At 36.0% G+C, this 21,545-nt stretch overlaps 1 protein-coding gene across 8 annotated transcripts in view; it reads right to left on the reverse strand.

Moving 5' to 3' along the window:
* DIAPH2 (diaphanous related formin 2) overlaps window positions 1-21,545 on the reverse strand; it is a 914,469-nt gene that overhangs the window by 644,854 nt on the left and 248,070 nt on the right. For all 8 annotated transcript variants that reach the window (XM_021932747.2, XM_021932745.2, XM_021932750.2 and 5 more), the window contains 4 exons: window positions 20,390-20,508; window positions 16,633-16,697; window positions 13,158-13,262; window positions 3,974-4,294 (listed from right to left, as the gene is read on the reverse strand). In XM_021932747.2, the coding sequence (XP_021788439.1) occupies window positions 3,974-4,294; window positions 13,158-13,262; window positions 16,633-16,697; window positions 20,390-20,508 (610 nt within the window). The remainder of the gene's footprint in view (window positions 1-3,973; window positions 4,295-13,157; window positions 13,263-16,632; window positions 16,698-20,389; window positions 20,509-21,545) is intronic.

The raw sequence follows: 21,545 nt of genomic DNA on the forward strand, positions 1-21,545 counted from the left end.
AGCATTAGACAGATCATCTAGGCAGAAAATCAACAAATAAACATTGGATTTAAACTGCACTTTAGAACAAACAGGCCTAAAAGACATTTACAGAACATTTTATCCAACAGCTGCAGAATAAACATTCTTCCCATCAGCATAAGAAACATTCTCAAGGATAGATCATATGTTACTATAAAAAACAAGTCTCAACAAATTTTTAAAAATCAAAATCATATCGAGTATCTTCTCAGACCACAATGGAATAAAATTAGACATCAATAATGAGAGAGATTTCAGAAACTATACAAGTACACAGACTTAAAGAACATGCTCCTGAATGACCACTGGGGCAATTAAAAAATAAAGAAAAACATTAAAAAATGTATTAACATAAGTGAAAATTAAAAAACAATATATCAAAACCTGTGGAATATAGTAAAAGCAATGCTAAGAGGGATGCTTATAGCAATAAACACCTACTTCGAAAAAATGGAAAGATGTCAAATAAACAGTTTAATTTTGCACCTGAAGGAACTAAAAAAGCAAGAACAAACCACACCCCAAATCAGAAGAAAAAAAATAATAAAGTTCAGAGCAAAACTGAGCCAGAGATTAAAAATACAACAGAAAAGCGCAACAAAACAAAAACTTAGGTTTTTTGAAAAGATAAAATTGATAAACCACTAGCTAGATTATCCAAGAAAAAAAAAAAAAAAGGAAAGACCTAAATAAACCACATAAACAAAATCAGAAATGGAAGAGGAAACCTTACAATTGATAGCACAGAAATACAAAAGATCATCAGAGACTATTATGGACAACCACACACTAACAAGCTGAAAAGCCAGAGGAAATGGATAAATTACTGGACACATACAATCTACCAAGAAAGTCCCCCCCAATAAAGAAAAGCCCCAGGACTAATGACATTACTGACGAATTCTTCCAAACTCGTAAAAAAGAACTAACATCAATTCTTGTCAAACTATTCCAAAAAACTAAAGAGCAGGAAGATCTTCCTAACTCATCCTACAAGGCCAGCATTACCCCAATACCAAAACCAAACAAGGACACAACAATTAAGAACATCCCTGATGAACACAGGCATAAACATCCTCAACAAAATACTAGGAAACTGAATCCAACAGCATATCCAAAAGATAATACATCATAATCAATGGGATATACCCCATGAATGCCAGGATGGTTTAACACATGCCGATCAATAAACGTGATACATCACATCGAAAGAATGAAAGATGAAAACTGTATAATTATCTCAACAGATGCAGAAAAAGCATTTGATAAAATGTAACATCCCTTCACAATAAAAACTCTCAACAATTAGGCAGAGAGGAAACATACCTCCACATAATAAATGCCATATATGACAAACCCATTGCTAACATCATACTGAATGGAAAGAACATGAAAGCCTTTCCTCTAAGAACTAGAACAAGACTAGGATGCTCACTTTCACCATTTCTATTCAACATAGTACTGGAAGGCCTAGCCAGAGCAATCAGTCAAGCAAAGAAATAAAGGACATCCAAATTGGAAAAGAGAACATCAAATTGTCCCTCTTTGCAGACAACATGAGTTGACATTTGGACATACCTAAACACCCCACAAAAAACTCATATAATTAATAAATTCAGTAAGTTGGAAGATACAAAATCAACACACAAAATTTATTAATGTTTCTATAGCTGAATAATAAACTTGCTGGAAAAAAAATAAAAAGACAATCCCATTTACAATAGCTACAAAAAATAAAAAACTTAGGAATAAATTTAACCAAAGAAGTAAAAGACCTTTATAAGAAAAATTACAAAACACTAATGAAAGAAATTAAAGAGGACACAAACAAATGGAAAGAGATACAATGCTCATAGAATAAAGGAATTTACACTGTTAAAACGACCACACAACTCAAAGCAATCTACAGATTCAGTGCAATCCCTATCAAAATACCATTAACATTTTTTCACAAAAAATAGGAAAAATAATCCTAAAATTCATATGGAACCATATGGAACCACGCAAGAGCCTGAATAGCCAGAGCAATCCTGAGCAAAAAGATCAAAGCAGGACGTTGACTTCAAAATATACTACAAGGCTATAGTAGTCAAAACGGCATGGTACTAATGTAAAAAGAGATATATACACCAGTGGAATAGAATAGAGAACCCAGAAGTAAATCCATATATTTACAGCTAAGAGGTTTGGCACAAATGTGCCAAGAACATGCAATGGGAAAAGGACACCCTCTTCAATAAATGATGATAGGAAAACTGGATATCCATTTGCAAAAGAATTAAACCTGACCCATATCTCCCACAACATACAAAAATGGACTCAAATTTGATTAAAGATTTAAGCATAAGACCTGAGACTATAAAACTACTAGAAGAAAACATAAGAGAAATGCTCCAGGACACTAATATAGGCAAAGATTGTGTGGCTAAGACCTGAAAAGCACAGGAAACAAAAACAAAAATGGGTGAGATTATATTAAACTAAAATGCTTCCGAATAGAAAAGGGAACAATTAACAGAGACAATCTGTTGAATGGGAGAAAATATCTGCCAACTATTTATCCAACACTGGACTAACATCCAAAAAATACAGGAAACCCAAACAACAGCAACAAAACAAATAATCACATTAAAGAGTAGACAAATAATTTGAGTAGACATTTCTCAAAAGAAGATATACAAATGGCCAAGATACATGAAAATGTGCTCAACGTCACTAGTCACCACAGAAATACAAATCAAGACCACAGTGAGATATCTTACTGGCATCTTATGCCTATTAGAATAGCTATTATCAAAAAGACAAACAAAATGCTGGAGAAGATGTGGAAAAAAGAGAACTTTCATATACTGTTGTTAGGAATGTAACTAGTACAGCCATTATGGAAAACAAAATAAAGATTTCTCAAAAATGTAAATAATAGGATTACCATACAATAATGCTCCTAAATAACAGGATTACCACACAATAATGCTGTAATCCGATTACTAAGTATTTATACAAAGGAAAGGAAATCAGTATATCAAAGAGATACCTGCATCCTCATGTTTATTGCAGCACTAGGCAGAATGGAAAAGATATGAAATCAAGATATGAAATCAAGCTAAGTGACCATCAACAGATGAATGGATAAATAAAATATAGTATTGAAACATAAAGGAATACCATTCAACTATAAAAAAAGACTGAAATCCTGTCCTTTGCAGCAATATATATGGAATTGCAGATCACTATGTTAAGTGAAAAAAGCTGGACACAGAAAAACAAATATCATATATTCTCACTCATACATGGGAGCTTAAAAAGTGAATATCATGAAGGTAGAGAACAGAATGATAGTTACCAGAGACTGGGAAGGGTGTGTGTGGGAGGTGGGAGGGTGAAGAGAGATAGGTTAATGGGTTCAAACATATAGTTAGATAAAAGGAATAATTTCTAGCATTTGATAGCACAGTAAAGTGACCATATTTAACAATATGTTGTACATTTCAAAATAACTAGAAGAGAAGATCTGAATGTTCTCAACAAAAACAAATGACAAATGTTAAAGGTGATGGATATCCTAAATACCCTGACTTGATCATTACACATTCTATGCATGTAGCAAAAATCACATGTACCCCATAAATATGTACAAATATTACACATCAATAAAAATTTTTTTAAAGAAAAGCTATGTTAAAAGAATCAAAATTGCTTTTCATTTGGTGGTATATTTCAAATATTATTCTCTACATCACTTAGATTTTCCTTTTGCCTACTTCACAATGTCAAACTATCTGGAGAGTTTCCAATTATCTGGAGCCTAAATTGAAAGATGGACATAAAATGATGAACTCACAAAGGAACGGAAAGAGTCAGCAGTCATACTCTCAAACATTAAACAATACATACACATAGCAATGATCAACAAAAGCTAGATAAAGTAAAAAAACTCTAGTTTTAGTATTACCTTTGACCAATTGATTCTCTTCATGGACACTTCAGGTTTATAAATTTTTTTCTGCTTCATTCCATAAGGTAGATTAAGTGATATTCCTGGGGGAGGAGGAACTCCTCCAAGGGGTGGTGGTGGAGGAGGTCCCCCAAATAAAAGTGGTGGTGGTGGTGGTGGTGGTATCCCTATCATTCCAGGTAAAGGCGGTGGTGGAGGAGGAAGAATAGCTCCTCCAGGTAGAGGTGGTGCTGGTGGTGGTGGAGGCGGCCCTACACCTGGCAATGGAGGTGCTGGAGGAGGACCTGGAATTCCTGATGAACTTGAGAGTACTTGTGCCTGAAATATAAATAATCAAAGTTTAAATGCTTATAAAATATAATTGAAAAATTGAAGAAATGTATATCAATAGATATTTGTAGTTTATCTTATGTTTTAAGATTATATATACTTTTTTAGATATTACTAAAATATCTAAATATTTAGCAAGATCTAAGGGTTTAACAGTATATGAAAAAGACTTGTGTAGACTTTTAATAAGCATTATAAATTCTGGACAGTGACTACTTCTGTTACCATACAAATGCTAGGGAAGTTGGTATCTGATATGGTTTGGCTCTGTGTTCCCACCCAAATCGTGATCATGAGAGAGCTCTCACAAGACCTGATGGTTTTATAAGAGGATTTTCCCTGTTTGCTTGGCACTTCTCCTTGCTACTGTGACGTGAAGAAGGATGTGTTTTGCTTCCCCTTTGGCCATGACTGGAAGTTTCCTGAGGCCTCCCCAGTCCTGCAGAACTGAGTAAATTAAACCTCTTTCCTTTATAAATTACCCAGTCTTGGCCAGGTGTGGTGGCTCACGCCTGTAATCCTAACACTTTGGGAGGCTGAGGCAGGCGAATTAGCGGAGGTCAGGAGTTGAAGACCAGCCTGGCCAACATGGTGAAACCCTGTCTCTACAAAAATACAAAAATTAGCCTGGCATGGTGACGCATGCCTGTAATCCCAGCTACTCAGGAGGCTGAGGCAGGAGAATCGCTTTAACCCAGGAGGCAGAGGTTACAGTGAGCTAAGCTTGCACCACTGCACTCCAGCCTTGGTGACAGAGGGAGACTCTGTCTCAAAGAAATAATAAAATAAATAAATAAATAAATAAATTACCCAGTCTCAGGTATTTCTTTACAGCTGTGTGAGAATAGACTAATACAGTAAATTGGCACTGGATAGTGGGGTGCTTCTGTAAAGACACCCAAAAATGTGGAAGCAACTTTAGAACTGGGTAACAGGCAGAGGCTGGAATAGTTTGGAGGACTCAGAAGTAGATAGGAAAATGTGTGAAAGTTTGGAACTTCCTACAGACTTGTTGAATGGCTTTAACCAAAATGCTGACAGTGATATGAACAATAAAGTCCAGGCTGAGGTGGTCTCAGATGGAGATGTAAAACTTGTTGGGAGCTGGAATAAAGGTCACTCTTGCAATGCAAAGAGACTGGTGGCATTTTGTCCCTGCCCTAAAGATCTGTGGAACTGTGAACTTGAGAGAGATGATTTAGGGTATCTGGCAGAAAAAATTTGTAAGTGGCAAAGCATTCAAGAGGAAGCAGAGCATAAAAGTTTAAAAACATTTGAAGACTGACAATGCAGTAGTAAAGAAAAATCCATTTTCTGGGGAGAAACTCAAGCCCTCTGCAGAAATTTGCATAGGTGATGAACAGCCAAATGCTAATCACCAAGACAATGAGGAAAATGTCTCCAGGGCATGTCAGAGACTTTCATGGCAGTCCCTCCCATCACAGGCCTGGAGGCCTAGGAGAGAAAAACTGTTTCCTGTGCCAGGTTCAGGGCCCTCCCACTGTGTGCAGTCTCTTTGATGCCTTGCATTCCAGCCACCTCAGCCATGGATAAAAGGAGTCATGGTACATTTCGAGACATAGCTTTGGAGGGTGTAAGCCCCAAGCTTTGGCAACTTCCACGTAGTGTTCAGCCTGCAGGTACACAGAAGTGAAGAACTGAGGTTTAGGAACCTCTGCCTGGATTTTAGAGGATGTATGAAAACGCCTGGATGTCCAGGCAGAAGTTTGCTGCAGGGGCGGAGCCCTTATGGAGAATCTCTGCTAGGGCAGTACAGAAGGGAAATGTGGGGTTGGAGCCCTCACACAGAGTCCCCACTGGGGCATTGCCTAGTGGAGCTGTGAGAAGAGGGCCACCACTCTCCAGACCCCAGAATGGCAGATCTACTGATGGTTTGCACCATGTGCCTGGAAAAGCCACAGACACTCAACACCACCTTATGAAAGCAACCAGGAGGGGGGCTGCACCCTGCAAAGCCACAGGGGCAAATCTGCCCAAGTTTGTGGAAACCCACCTCTTGCATCAGCATGTCTTGGATATGAGACATGGAGTCAAAGGAGATCACTTTGGAACTCTGAGGTTTAATGACTGCCCTACTGGATTTCACACTTGCATGGGGTCTGTAGCCCCTTTGTTTTGGCCAATTTTTCCCATTTGAAATGGGTGTATTTACCCAATGCCTATATCCCCATTGTATCTAGGAAGTGACTACCTTTTGATTTTACAGGTTCATAGGTGGAAGGAACATAACTTGTCTCAGATAAGACTTTGGACTTGGACTTTCGGGTTAATGCTGGAATGAGTTAAGACTTTGGGGGATTGTTGGAAGGGTATGATTGTGTTTTGAAATGTGAGGACATGAGATTTGGGAGCGGCTAGGAGCGGAATGATATGGTTTAGCTCTGCATCCCCATCTAAATCTCATCTTGAATTGTAATAATCCCCATGTGTCAAGGGCAGCATCAGGGGAGATAACTGAATAACGAATAATTGATAATTCTTGAGTTATCATGAGATCCAATGGTTTTTTAAGAGGCTTTTCCCTTTTTGCTTGGCACTTCTCCTTGCTGCTGCCATGTGAAGAAAGATGTGTTTGCTTCCCCTTCCACCATGATTGTAAGTTTCCTGAGGCCTCCCCAGCTCTGCAGAACTGTGAGTTAATTAAACCTCTTCCCTTTATAAATTACCGAGTCTCAGGTATTTCTTCATAGTAGTGTGAGAAAGGACTAATACAGTATCCTCCAAGATTTTCTGAAATACTCCTCTAAAATAATTAAAAATTAACTTTCTTTATAAATATATGCAAAAAAGAAGTACAGTATATGGCTTGGGCCAGTTAGATTAGTTGGGTTTGAATATGGGATAATAAATACAAGGTTAGAGATTCAATTTCCTTGGGGGCTAATTAGCTTTATACAAAGAGTCTGTTTCATGGCTCTAGTAACTTAGCTGGCTTCTAACACCAATAATAAATACTCAATAGCATCCATTTCCATAGTAATATATGCTTATCAACATTTTTACATTTATTATTTCTTTTGATCCTTATTATAACCCTTTAATACAGATAGAGCATTATTATCTCACCTTTATTTCACTGCTTAAAGATGAGGAAACTGTTAGCTGCAAAAAAAGTTAAATGACTAACCAAAAGTTTCAGAGTCTGAACGTGATTAGAATTTCAATGTGGTTCTTCTCACATCCAATACCATCCTCATTCCAATATAAAAGACTGTCTCTTCATGAATGGGTGCCATTTACAATGAGTACAATTAATTCAAATAGATAGGATTATGAGGAGGATATAACATTTCTATCACAAAGTAACTTCAAGCTCATTCTCTAATGACAATGCATAACAGATGAAAGGGAACATTGCATGCCATATCACGTTCTTTTTAGAGATGATTAATCTATATCCATTCCTTAAACCATTACTGATCACAATGGTTCACTTTGCTAAATAAATATATATGAAAAAGTAGAGCTGTTCATTATAAACATTCTTATGAAACCACTACCAACGAACATACATCTGTTTTAATCAAGATATGACATTAGATTAACTGAATGAAACATTTAAAACTAATTAAGGCAGTCATGGCAGCCATGAGTTTTTTGCAACAGGCCTCAGTCACTGAAGTGGCAGCTCTCTGGCCAGTGCCTTGACACTCCACTGGGATTCAGCGGCTTCCTCACCCATGGCTCTGTTAAAGCTGTCACTCCTGTTTAACACAGTGGAGACCATGAGAAAAGACTATTTATCATGAAACTTTCTGGATTCTACAACAGGTGTTTTTTGAATTTATTGAAATTCTACATTTTGTTTACAGGGATTCCAGTGGCAATTGGCGAAACTCTAGTGAATGTATTCATTGGTGAAACTGAACTAGTAGAAATTCCAGAAGGCTATATCCCAGAACAATGGGAATATTATAAGCATCCTATACTGAGATGGATTGTCCATATTTTCTATGATGATCCTGAAAATAATTACAAAAGAACAATGGCTATCCTTCAGACTGAAACTGAAAAGGCTGAACTGCAGATAAAGGAGCTGGAAGTACGAAGATTAATCTAGAAGAGAAGAGATGGACCCTGGTATCAATATCTGACCACTGATAGGGCAACTATGGATCATTCTCCAAAAGCAACTCCCAGTAAATAAGCATTTATTTCTCTAAATACAAAGTGTATTCTCTTTAGTGGAAAATGAATTAGTAAATATATTCTGTAGTTTTGTTCCTTGTGATGAATAAAAGAGCTTCTTACATTACTCTGTTTCTCAATGTTGGTTCATATTAAAGCTTTTAATATATTCTGTATTTCTTTTCCCTGTGATGAATAAGAGAGCTTCTTACACTACTCTATTTCTCAATGTTGGTTCATATCAAGGTTTCTGATTCGGAGGTTTTGGTTTCCTCTTTTAAGAAAGTTTAAAATGTACTAATGAAAAACTGCAGAAATAGGAATTTGTGAACTCCTAAAGTTGTGGTAACTTTGAGAGGTGTTTTATTTACCTGACAAATGGAAGTTATAGAAGTCTAATTATATTAGGTATCAGTAATTGTAGTAGTTTGTACAAATGTCTGTATTACAGACATCTGTATTACTGAGGGGAAATTCAGGATTTTAAGTTCCATAAAATATTGAACTAACTCTGTAAAACATTAACAACTTAATAAACAAATTTTCAGTGAACAACAAAAAAGTTAATTAAATTTCTTGGGATAGTGTCCTTTTTGTCCTCATTCTTTCATTCATTCATTCAGAGACAGTCTTGCTCTGTTGCCCAGGCTGGAGTGCAGCGGCAAAATCATAGTGCATTGCAATCTTGAACTCCAGGACTCAAGTGATCCTCTCAACTCAGCCTCCTGACTAACTGGGACTACAGGCATGCACCACTAACCCAGGCTAATTTTTTTTTCTTTTTTTTTAAAGATGGGGTCTCGCTATGTGACCCAGGCCAGTCTCAAATTTCTGGACTCCAGGAATCCTCCCATCTTGGTCTCCTGAAGTGCTGGTATTAAAGGCAAGAGGCACTGTGCCTAGTCCTCTCACCTTTATTAATACAAATTTTCTACTTGGATTATTTAGTTGTTCTAACTAAATTTATAAATATCTTTATTTATTTATTTTACTTTATTTTATTTTTGAGACAGAGTTTTGCTCTTGTTGCCCAGGCTGGGGTGCAGTGGTGCAATCTCAGCTCACTGCAACCTCCGCTTTCCGGTTTCAAGCTATTATCCTGCCCCAGCCTCCCGAGTAGCTGGGATTACAGGCGCCCGCCACCACGCCCGGCTAATTTTTGTATTTTTTGTAGAGGTGGGGATTCACCATGTTGGCCAGGCTGGTCTAGAACTCCTGACCTCATGATCTGCCCACCTCAGCCTCCCAAAGTGCTGGGATTACAGGCGTGAGCCACCGTACACGGCCATACATATATTTAGAAAGCAAATTGAAGCAAATTTTTGGAACAACCAGTTGAAAGGACTAACCTATTTACAAAAATATTAAAGCTAACACTCATAGGTAGACAAGATCATGGAAAGGTTACCCATAATATTCACTCACACTAGTTTGTTCACATAGATGAATGTTAATGTATGTATATACATACATACAACTAAAGTGTTTCTATGCTTAGCAAATGACCATCCTTTCCTGGAATGCAATTCTCTCTGAGGTTAGAAAGAAAGACAAGATTAAAATACGTAAAATTATTTTAATTTTACTTTTAAAGTAGCAAAACTATAGAAAACAGTCTGATTTTATAGTCTTAACTGAGACAAAAGTAATTGTGGCAAAATTAAAGGTTCAGAAAATCAGTAATTTATCCTACAAATTTTGTGTATGAAAGGATGTTTTTCATACTTTGAAAGGCAAAATGTGTGTCCCATTTTTTAATTAATGGACAACATAATTCAAAGTAATACACATTTGTAAACATCATTCAATTTTTCACCTCTATTAGATCATATTTATTCTTGGAATTTTATACAACCACAAAATGCTACTATTTAAATAAAATTTTACTCAAGTTAAATACCTATTTTACAAATTTAATAAGGAATCTCAAATATTGACATTAAATGCTACCAGCCTTTAAAAATCAAATTATATCAGCCTTTCCTTTGCCTCCCATGAACAATTAGGAATTGAATAATTAAATTAGGCTACCACATCGTATTGTAAATTGAATATGGTAAATGAATAATTTAGTATTTGACATTATTTTGTGCACACTAGAAAGTATACAGCCCTGTGCCTGCACCTGTAATCCCAGCTACTCCTCAGGAGGCTAAGGTAGGAGGAATGCTTGAGGCCAGGAGTTGAGAGTGCTTCGTGATTCTGCACTTTTTACAGTTAATTTAACCATAAGTAAGTAACTACTCACTGTGTGGTGAAGGCCTGTGCAAGGTACAGTGGGGCCTTCAATAAGAAATACACTGTCCTCAAAGTGTCTATGCTCTAGCAGAATAGAGCAGGCACACAAGTATCCCATGAGTGGTCTAGAAAAGTGATATGAAAGTTCAGAGAAATTCGCTAATGGAGTTTTTGGTGAAGCTTTCCAAACAATGTCTTAATGAGCTTCTCCTTAAAGGATATGTTTCACATACACAGATGAGCAAAGGAGGGAATTTCTGACAGAGAATAATATATGCCAACATTTCTCTACTAAGCTCTATGAAAACACTATTTCCTGGAGATGTTGAAGGGTGCTCTGAGATAAAAGGTGCCATGGTCAAATGAGTATGGGAAATCGATATGAAAAAGAGGTAGGCAGGTTTCTTCAATGTAAAATATCTGGAACTTTTAATATGCTAATGAGTATTATGAATCTCCAAGATGAGAACATGTGTACTCAATTTATAGGACTATGGAATGCTTTCGTCATGAACAACCTATCGTCATTTCTGTAACTAATCTCTGGGAAATGCTGGCAGAAGGGTTAAGTATGGAGACAGTAATTTCCAAATGTGAAGGGAGGAAAGGTGACTTAGCTGCAACGGAGGCCGTAGTTAGGGGAGCAGTCAGAGCCCAGGCTGCAAAGGGGAGATAAGGGAGGAAAAACCCATGCCAGAGCGTCTTTAACATTCCTGGTAAGGAGATTTTATTTAATCCTGACTGCAATAGGCAACAAGTGAACATATTAAAGCCTGGAGTGACAATAATCAGGGAATTGTTTCAGGAAGATTAATTTGCCACTGACATAAAGGATGAATTTGAGGAGGGAGAAAAGTTAGGCAACAATTGTAATAGTCCAGACGAGACATCATAAGAGAGTGAACCTGGAGGTTTCTGGGTTTTGATGCAAAGAGGTGTAGTATGAGTGGAGTTGAAGAAAGAACAGACATAAAACAGTGACTAGCTTAATTTGTCAGTGGGTGGGGCAAGGAAAAGGGAAAGAAAACTCCAGCTTCACCATCTTTAAAATTGGTAGTAAAATTTAAATAGGAATGGACAACAAACTGGTTTGAGGAAAGAGAGAAAACCACAAAACTGGGTTTGATTTCAACATGCAACAGGACCATCCTATGGGGCCAGCTAATCAAGAGCTGGAATTAGAAGACAAACTCCAGAGACTTGACACCTACTAAAAGGGGATATGTGAATGTATAATACTGAATGGAATAGTACAGCAAAAAAAAAAAAAAAAAAAAAAAAAAAAAATCACAGAAAAGAGCAGAGGACAGAATATTGTGGAAGGTCACCATATGAGGATGAAAAAATAAGGAGAAACTAAGTTCTCAAACATGTAGAAAAAGAAGTCCGAGAAAAAGGGAGGGAAAGAGACAGAGAAAGAGATTAATTTATTGAAAAGAAATGATCAAATATTAGAGATAAGTAATACAGGCTAAGGGAAGGAAAAGGCCCCTGGATTGGGTATTTTGGAGTTTGTTGGTGACTTTTGAAGTAAACTTTCACGAGATTGGTGGAAACAGACCTAGTCAATCAACAAATATCTACTGAGTACCCACTATGTTAAGACATCATCTTCAATTTCTTTGTTTTTTTTTTTTTTTTTTGAGACAGAGTCTCACTCTGTCACCCAGGCTGGAGTGCAGTGGCGTGATCTCAGCTCACTGCAAGCTCTGCCTCCTGAGTTCTCACCATTCTCCTGCCTCAGCCTCCCCAGTAGCTGGGACTACAGGAGCCCACCACCATGTTTGGCTAATTTTTTTTGGTTTTTTTTTTTTGTATTTTTAGTAGAGACGGGGTTTCACAGTGTTAGTCAGGATGGTCTTGATCTCCTGACCTCGTGATCTGCCCGCCTCAGCTTCCCAAAGTGCTGGGATTACAGGCGTGAGCCACCGTGCCCAGCCCATCTTCAATTTCTTAATATTCATTTAAGACATAAAGTATATTGAGGAGAATACACAATCAGTTTGAAAGTTTAGACACCCTAATTGAAATTTTAAGTATATATGGGAGCTTTTCACCATAGGGAATGTAGGTGGAAATTTACTTGAGATTCAAAGAGATCTCAAGAGAAGCTTTTGGCATAATTATAATTAATGACTATTTCTACATTCTTTTTGAAAGAAAATAGTATGTACCCAATTTTTCAAATCATCATGAAAGTTTCATCTCAAAAACACTTTTGCTTCTGTAATATATTCTGTTAAAAATATTCCGGGCCATTTGAGCAACTAATGCTTTATTTTTTTTCCAAGCATTAAAATGATTTATTGTCCTGGAATATAAAATCTGTAGAGTTATTTCAATGAAAATGTAAAACTGCCAAAAAGTCTGCTTCTGGTCACATTTTTCCTTCTATCTAACAAGACAATTTTCTACCATCAAACTCGCTGTGACATGACACAAAGTCTATATCTTCTTTCATTACCTGGGTTCGAAGTTGCTGGATTTCTGCTTCAAGTTCTTTGATTTTCTCATCTCTTTTTTGAAGCTCTGCTTGAGCTTCCTGTCGAGCTGTGAATTCTTCATCGAACTGCAATGATCACCACCATCAATGTACAGTTAATAATATAGTTTTGAGAAAGCTTTAAAGAACATTATGTATTAAATAAGATTTACTTAGTTGAATTCCCAGATCACTCAGAAAATCACAGCTTGTAATTATTTTCATAACAATTAAGTATCCAAGTGGAGGTAGGGTATTGCTTGTGGCGGTAGTAAAGAAGAAATATGCCCCCTACCCAAGGTAAGAAAACACATTTTCACTTCTGAAAAAAAAATACAAAGACGAAAAGGTAGACTGAAAAGTCTCTCTTCCCACATAATGGACATTTTTATTGTTCTGTTATTGAAAATTCAATTTTAGAATTAATAATTTTAAAAATATTTTATCCCATACTTTTTTTTTTTTTTTTTTTTTTTTGAGACAGAGTTTCACTCTTGTCGCCCAGGCTGGAGTGCAGTGACATGATCTCAGCTCACTGCAACCTCCACCTCCTGGGTTCAAGCAATTCTCCTGCCTCAGCCTCCCAAGTAGCTAGGATTACAGGTGTGCACCACCACACCTGGCTAATTTTTGTATTTTTAGTAGAGATGGGGTTTCGCCATGTTGGCCAGGCTGCCCTTGAAGTCCTGACCTCTGGAGATCCACCCGCCTTGGCCTCCCAAAGTGCTGGGATTACAGGCGTGAGTCACCATGTGTGGCCTCATCCCATACTTCTAAGTTTACTGAATTAGAAAATGACATCTAAAAATAAACCATCAAGCAGTTTCAACTCCTTAACTATATTTAATCTTGAAAATAAATTGCGCTTTTAGAATGCTCAAATGTATGTATATTAATACAAATTGGAATTATTTCTATTGCAATCTTAGTTGTCTAGAATCCATAAAGCAGTACTTCACAAACTCTGACAGTAGAATGCCCTAATAGCAGTCTAATTCAGATGGTTAACCAAAACATTTGTATAGCATGTTATGAAAGGAAAAACTAGAGGTTAAAATAAGGGGTGCTAAGCCAAAAAGACTCTGAATGGTTAATATTTATTCACTGTATCCTGCCTTAGCCTTACCTCAGACAGGGCTCTAAGCAGGCACAAACCTGCCTACATATTTCCAGTGACTACTGCCTGGGTCTGGCTATAGAACATTTTATTTGCCCTTTATTGTCAATGTTGTTTCAAGTCAATTTAGAAGTCTATACATTATTCTAACAATGTTATTTCTGTTTCTAAAAGTGATACATCTTACTGCCCAAAACCATCTTAGAGTTTGCGGAACAATACAAAAGTATGTTTAGTGTTAACAAATATTCATCCTCATAGTAGCTTTGACCTTTGGAAATTATAAAATGCCATTCTGATCTAAGTCTGAAGAGTAGGTGAGCAAACTGGATAATAATACTCTTTGGGTCGAACCTGAAATGCTTTTATTCATCTCTCCTTGAATCCCTGGAAATTGTCCCACAGATCCTGGTCCAAATATTCTCTAATTTCTTTAAATTTCAAACCTACCCCAGATCCTTGGAGGGAAGGATCCATATATCCTTCAGTCAATGACCTTGTTTTCCTACCTCATTAAGAAGATGGATGTCCTCCAATGTGAGCTTGTTTGCCTTTACTACTATCCGTGTTAAGATTTATCTCAATCTGTACTCCCATCCCCACTCCTAAAGTTAGCTTCTCCTATGTGCTTCTAAATCATGGCACCTACACGAGCACACTATACACATTTTTTCCTCTATAAATGGTTTATTAGTATGTTGGAGGAGAGGCACACAGTGTTTCTGCTTTTAATTTAAAATTACCTTAATCTGCAAACACAGCAAATGGGGATCACAGAAGCCTGAAATATGTGAGCTGGAAGAGGTCTTCTTACAAGTCCACTAATTTTATTCTTTCCTTTTAATGATGAAGAAACTAAGATCTAAAGAGAGTAAGTGGCTTACCCAAAGTCACAGCTAATTAGTGGAAAAGCTGAGATCAGACCTCACAACTACTGCCTCTCATTCTAGCACTTGTTAAAAAATGACTTTATACTGACTCTTAAAATGACCCAGAACAAGGGGATGCATGTAACTAACCACTGGGAGACCATACAGGTTTTCATTCTAAATGTTGGTGATGAAACTAAAGCATCAAACACTGAAATTTCTTTTCTATTACTTCAGGACTCCTTTTTCCATAATACATATGCTCACAAAAAAACTTTACCATACAGATAGTCACAATTTGCTCCAGTCTTGTAGTATGTAATCACAGTGCCAGCCAAAACTTAAGGAGAGTCTAAGGTTTTCAAAGGGAATTTTAAATGTGCTGCTTAAAACAAGAACATTAGAAATATAAAGGTCTATTAATCAAAAAGCATGCATTTTCTTTCACCAATAAAAATGACAGCTCCACACAAACATTTTATGCTCAAGCTCTTAAAATCTATTCTAGTAACTGAAAGAGCAAAGACATTTCTTCAGATGCCCTGAAGTAACTTCTTCAGTAATACTCTATAATTTCTAAAGTGATAGCAAAAGTGATTATCTAATCTCCAAGGTAAGTCATAACTTTGAAGAGACAGCAGTATGTAAGCACATTATCTTGCTGTCAGAAGGCTGAAAACTGGAGAGCTTTTAGACGTGTGCTTCAATCCTTCTGCCTGCACCCAACAGGAGAGAAATACTATGCCAATGCTTAATAGGCTCTAGAACAGAAAAAGAGAAACTTGTGGTATAAGCTAATAAAATTATAGCTATGCTTCCATGAAACAAGGAAAAGACAAGCTTAGATCTGAATACAATTCAGATATTCATAAAGCTGGCATTTACTCAAAGGCATTTAAGACATTAACACAGAAAGGGATCCTCAAATTCCACCAGGCCTACATGAAGTAGCAGCATCACTTACAAAATGATAATTACAAAATTCAAAGAAGCTAAGTCTAAACAGAGAGAGAAAGAGAGTGAGAAAGAGAGAAAACACTGCAACATGTTATTGCTATCAATAGCACTGACATAAAAGACCACAACAGAAAAGACTAGCTAAACATCTCACAGTTCTCCAAAGAGCTACCTACTGCAAGTGACAGCTGCAGGAAAGCATTGGGAGAATTTATTTTGGTTGATTACTTCCAACTATACCCTTTCAGCAATGTAATTTGATTTCATGTATCACTTTAGTATAATGTGGCTAGTGTTTTTCTTCCATAATGGATTAAACATGATGAGGAGAGAACAATAGTAACCTTACCTTATAAGGAGATAAATCAATATTCCATGGCTATGTTTGAATCCAAAAATATAAAGTACTACATAAATGAAACATTTAGAAGGTCTCACATTAATAAAGAAAGTAGAGTATTACTGTGATTAAATTATTAACGTAACAATTATGGCTAATACTTTGTAAGCTTACCTTCTTTGAAAACTCTGCAGCTCTTTGTTCACTTTCTTCAACTTTAGCCTTGTTCACACAAGAATCTATTAAGATCAACCAAAAGTGATTCAAAATTATGGCATGAGATCACTAGACAAAAGATGTCTTCTAGCCTATAACTCTGCAATGCAGACTATCATTTTTACGTCAATTGTTACTAAATGGAAATTGACCTATACTACACACAAAACATAAATATCATATATTCTTTCTTTAGCATACTAACTGAATTCAATGAAAGTATTGTGGAGGCACAAAACTAAGCATCCATAAACATATCTCATTAAATTATTTTTATGGGTATTCGATTATTTTTCAACTATAAAACACTTCAAAACCCCATAGTTTATTATGGGTGGAGAGGTGGCAAAGACTCCATGTTTAACCTTAATAATGTTAATAAGATATGAATAGTCTTAGCAAGATTCAAAACTGTCTCACAAAAAAGCTAGAGAGAGACAGAATAATATTTGATAATTCAGGCTTCTTCTTGAAAAGATTTTTACTTCTGATCTGGGGCAAAATGTATCATGTACATAAGGAAACAGACTTCAGACTTCTCAGGTCAAATCAAACACTTCAGAATATAAATAACTGAAGAAAAACTTTTGGGCAATATTGTATCTCTCATTATTTTACGTACATATAAACTCTATTCTGTAGCCATTCTACATTTATTTATCAAAAAGAAATAAAAATATATACCAGTACCCAGAATTGTATGTGAATATTCACAGCAGTTTTATTTATAGTAATCCCAAACTGGAAAGAACCTAAATGGCCATCAACAAGGGTATACATAAACAAACTGTGGTATATCCATATACTGGAATACCACTCAGCAATATAAATGAATGAACTATTGATACAGGCAATACAACAACATGAATGAATCTCAAAATAATTATGCTGAAGGCAAGAAGACAGGCAAAAAGTGTATATGCTGTATGTTTCTATTTTTATAAAATTTTTAAAAGTGCAACTAATCAGAGAGACTATAAAATGTAACTAGTAAGAGAGAGATCAGTAATATCCCAGGATGGGAAGATGTGGTAGACATGGAAAGAAAGAACTAAAAGGACAATGCAGAAACTTTAGGGTGTAACAGAATTATTATCTTGACATTGATGATGGTTTTAAGTGTCTATATTAATAGCAAAATTTATCAAATTCTATACCTTAAATATGGGTAGTTTTTCTAACATCAAATGTACCTCAATAAAGCTGGTTTGTTTGTTTAAAGCAACTGAGGAGGAAAGTAGGAAATGATGAAGTCAAAGAACAGCCATATCTAAGCTGTGCTAGTCACGGTTGGTAATGATTTTGAATTTAAATTTCAATGGAAAGGCATCAGAGAGTTTTAGGCAGAGATCTGATACGATTTGATTTATGAAAGATATCAGACTTAAAGAATTGTGACATTACAAGAGACTCTAATCTCTTCAGGTCCGAGTCATCTTAAAATACAGATCCATGGATTTCCTAGAAGTTCTTGAAGCACCTAATTTTTGTGTATATGAACTTATGTGTGTTCTAATCAAAGTTCCAAGCATTTGTCAACTTCTTACAAAGGATTTTGACCATAAAATATTAAGAGCCACTCATATATGTGACTTACTCAATTTTAAAGTTGAGGAAACTAAAACTTAGAGAAGTTAAATGATTTGTTCACAATCACAGAGATGACAGGTGGATAACATCACAATGGGTTTATGATGCCGACTATCCTCTCTCACCTGATCCCTTCATCTCTCCTCACCCAACACTTTTGATTAATGATAAAGAATCATAGTACCTGGTACACAGTACACAAAACAAATGTCTGTTGAATACTGACTACTACTTGACTAAATTATTATTTTTACAGGTATTCAATTATTTTTCAACTATAAAATACTTCAAAAAACTATAGTTTATTGTGTGAGAGGTGACAACAACTCCATGTTTAAGATTAATAAGATCAAAATCAACAGTAGCGTGTGTGTCCTAACTATGGTCTATAATGGATTATAAGCTAATACACATATTTGACAATAGTCCTTTATGACTCCTTCAACAAAATGCAAAATAAACTTGTTTTTCAAACTCATTGAAAAATATGCAATGAGGCTAGAATTCACATTCACTGCTGGGTAAATTAGCACAAGCTTTCTGAAAAGCATTTGGCCTTTGAAGGTTCATACTCTCACTTATGGAAATCAATCCTAAGGAAATAATGAGAAAAAGACAAACATTTATATACAAGAATGTTGACAGCACATTCATTTATAACTGCGAAAATCTAAAAACAATTGTGAATGCACAAAAAGAAAGGACTGGTTGCAATGGTTATGGTATTTCTCAAAATGGAATATTACACAGACATCAAAAGTCACATTTTGAAGGTTAACATGGAAAAACTCTCATAATATAACACTCCAAGAAAAATCAGCATTCAGAGAGATAGATAGGTCATAAAGAAAGAGATATAAGGAAATGTACCAAGCTGAAAAGGGAGCGATCACGAATGTGATTGGTGGTTTGTCACTTACATAAGTCTCTAGATTGCCTGATAAGTACGTATTACATTTAAAACAGAATTAATACATAAATAATAAGTTATCCATCTTTGAATGTTACTGTATATCTGCCTTGTGCTATGGAATAAAAAATAATATATAATTGGCATACAATAGCTTTTGTTTTCTTTCTTTAAAAATAAGACAAGTTCATGCTTGAACCTTAACGACAGTGATTCCAATTAAGTATAAATAAGACTGCTTAGCTATAAGGCTAGATAGCATAGCACACTTCACAAGGGAAGGTTCAGATCATCCTTCAGAGGTTGTTCTGAAAAGTATCACTAACTACCAGTCTAGGATGATATAAGGAGCAATCTAAGGAGATGAATATGATCACCTCAAATTCTTTCTAACTCTAAGGTCTATGAAAATATAAATTGATCCATTTGAGAGCCTTAGAAGGTCTCAAGTTATTGAAATGAGCCTGTATTTCTTTTCTAAAACTTGAGCATTAATAACATAACTATAATGAGACCCCACTGTATTTCTACAAGACCACTAAAGTACCAGTATAAAATGAAAAGATTTCAGAGTCGTGTTTCTAAATAGTAATGCATTCATCTATAATAATATAATGGGTTCTTGTGGGACACTAAGCTTAAACTACCTCCAGGAGTGTTGGAACTTATTAAATACGTTAATATTTCTTTCTTTTTTTTTTTTTTTTTTTTTGAGACAGAGTCGCGCTCTGTCACCCAGGCTGGAGTGCAGAGGCACGATCTCGGCTCACGCAAGCTCCGCCTTCCGGGTTCACGCCATTCTCCTGCCTCCGCCTCCGAGTAGCTGGGACTACAGGCGCCCGCCACCAGGCCTGGCTAATTTTTTTGTGTGTTTTTGTAGAGACGGTGTTTCACCGTGTTAGCCAGTATGGTCTCAATCTCTTAACCTCGTGATCCGCCCACCTCGGCCTCCCAAAGTGCTGGGATTACAGGCATGAGCCACCGTGTCCGGCCCCCTAAATAGGTTAATATTTCTAATCACACAGGCAGAACTCTCATGATCATTAAAATTAACAATTATAGCAATTGAGTGCCCACAGACACAATGATTTACCAGATATGAATAGAAGTTCAGTAAGAACTGAAACTTCTTACTGAACTTCTTCACTTAAAAAGTGCTTATAATACAGAAGGCATAAAACGCAATCAGAGGACAATGAGGATTATGATACGTACCTATCAGGTGAGTGAAATCGATGTCTAATCGTTGCCTGTACTTGAAGTCTGGATCCATACCACTGCAGTGTAGCACTATCTGTGAAACGCATTCCTCAATTATTTTATAATATTGTGGTCTGAAAAAGAGAGAAAGTATTCATGAATGCCTTTCTATCCATGCAAATCAATTTTCTTTAGAAGACTTTCAACGTATTAGAAGAACTAGGTCTTTTTCTGGAGTTGTTTTAAAAATCCTGCAGCCACTACACTTCCTTAGGACAGGTATGCCTAAGCTTAGGGATGGTCTGGCTGTTACAGTACCAAACCCATTATGATGTAATCAACTACATCTAGTGACTTCATAATCTAGTTTGCAGGGATTCAAGCTTGTGTTCAAAGATACTTATCAACCTTTTCTATTTACTTATGCTATTTTTTCTAAAGTTAATAAAAACAAATGAGCTGTTAGTCCTACATTAATGGATACAGAAATGGTTCTACGCATCCACAGGTTCTCAATTTCAATAAGGGATGAGTTTCTTCTCATTACGTGGCAAGCAATGTGTTGAATTTACTACAGCACTTTTAGTCAAGATAGCTATAAAGGCTTACAAAACTGGACAGAGCCACTTATATTACAAGACTATCCAAGGATCTATTTATGCAACACATTTTAAAAGACCCATTTTATAAAAGCATACACACTTAATATGCATGGCTATTGCTTCAATTTGTTTAAAGTGTCAGAGGTTTTAAAATATATCCTAATTCTGTAATCTATCAAGGTAATTCTGGCCTTAAAAATGATCATTCACATACTGCAAAATTTTTTAAAAGGCACTTTTGCATTAAAATTTGGGTAAGATTTAGTATTTGTCAGAGGATAATAAATTTAACAGAGAAAAATCAGTAGTAAGAAGTATGACTATAGACAAATTACAATGTAAACTTCCCTAAATATAGTGTGCTGATAACTAGCCAACCTACTAAAAGTTTGTAAATGAAGCCAAATAGACTCTAATTGCTCTTCCACGTCTTTAGTAATGGGTCTGGTCCCAAGAATAAGAATAAATAGTAATACATATTACACATCTGGGTTTTTTCAAGTCATCATCAGGTCTAGAGTAAATAATACTGGATTACAACCTCAGTCTAGTCAATAAATAAGGAAAAC

Source organism: Papio anubis, chromosome X, assembly GCF_008728515.1.
Source record: "Papio anubis isolate 15944 chromosome X, Panubis1.0, whole genome shotgun sequence".
Lineage (NCBI taxonomy): Eukaryota > Metazoa > Chordata > Mammalia > Primates > Cercopithecidae > Papio > Papio anubis.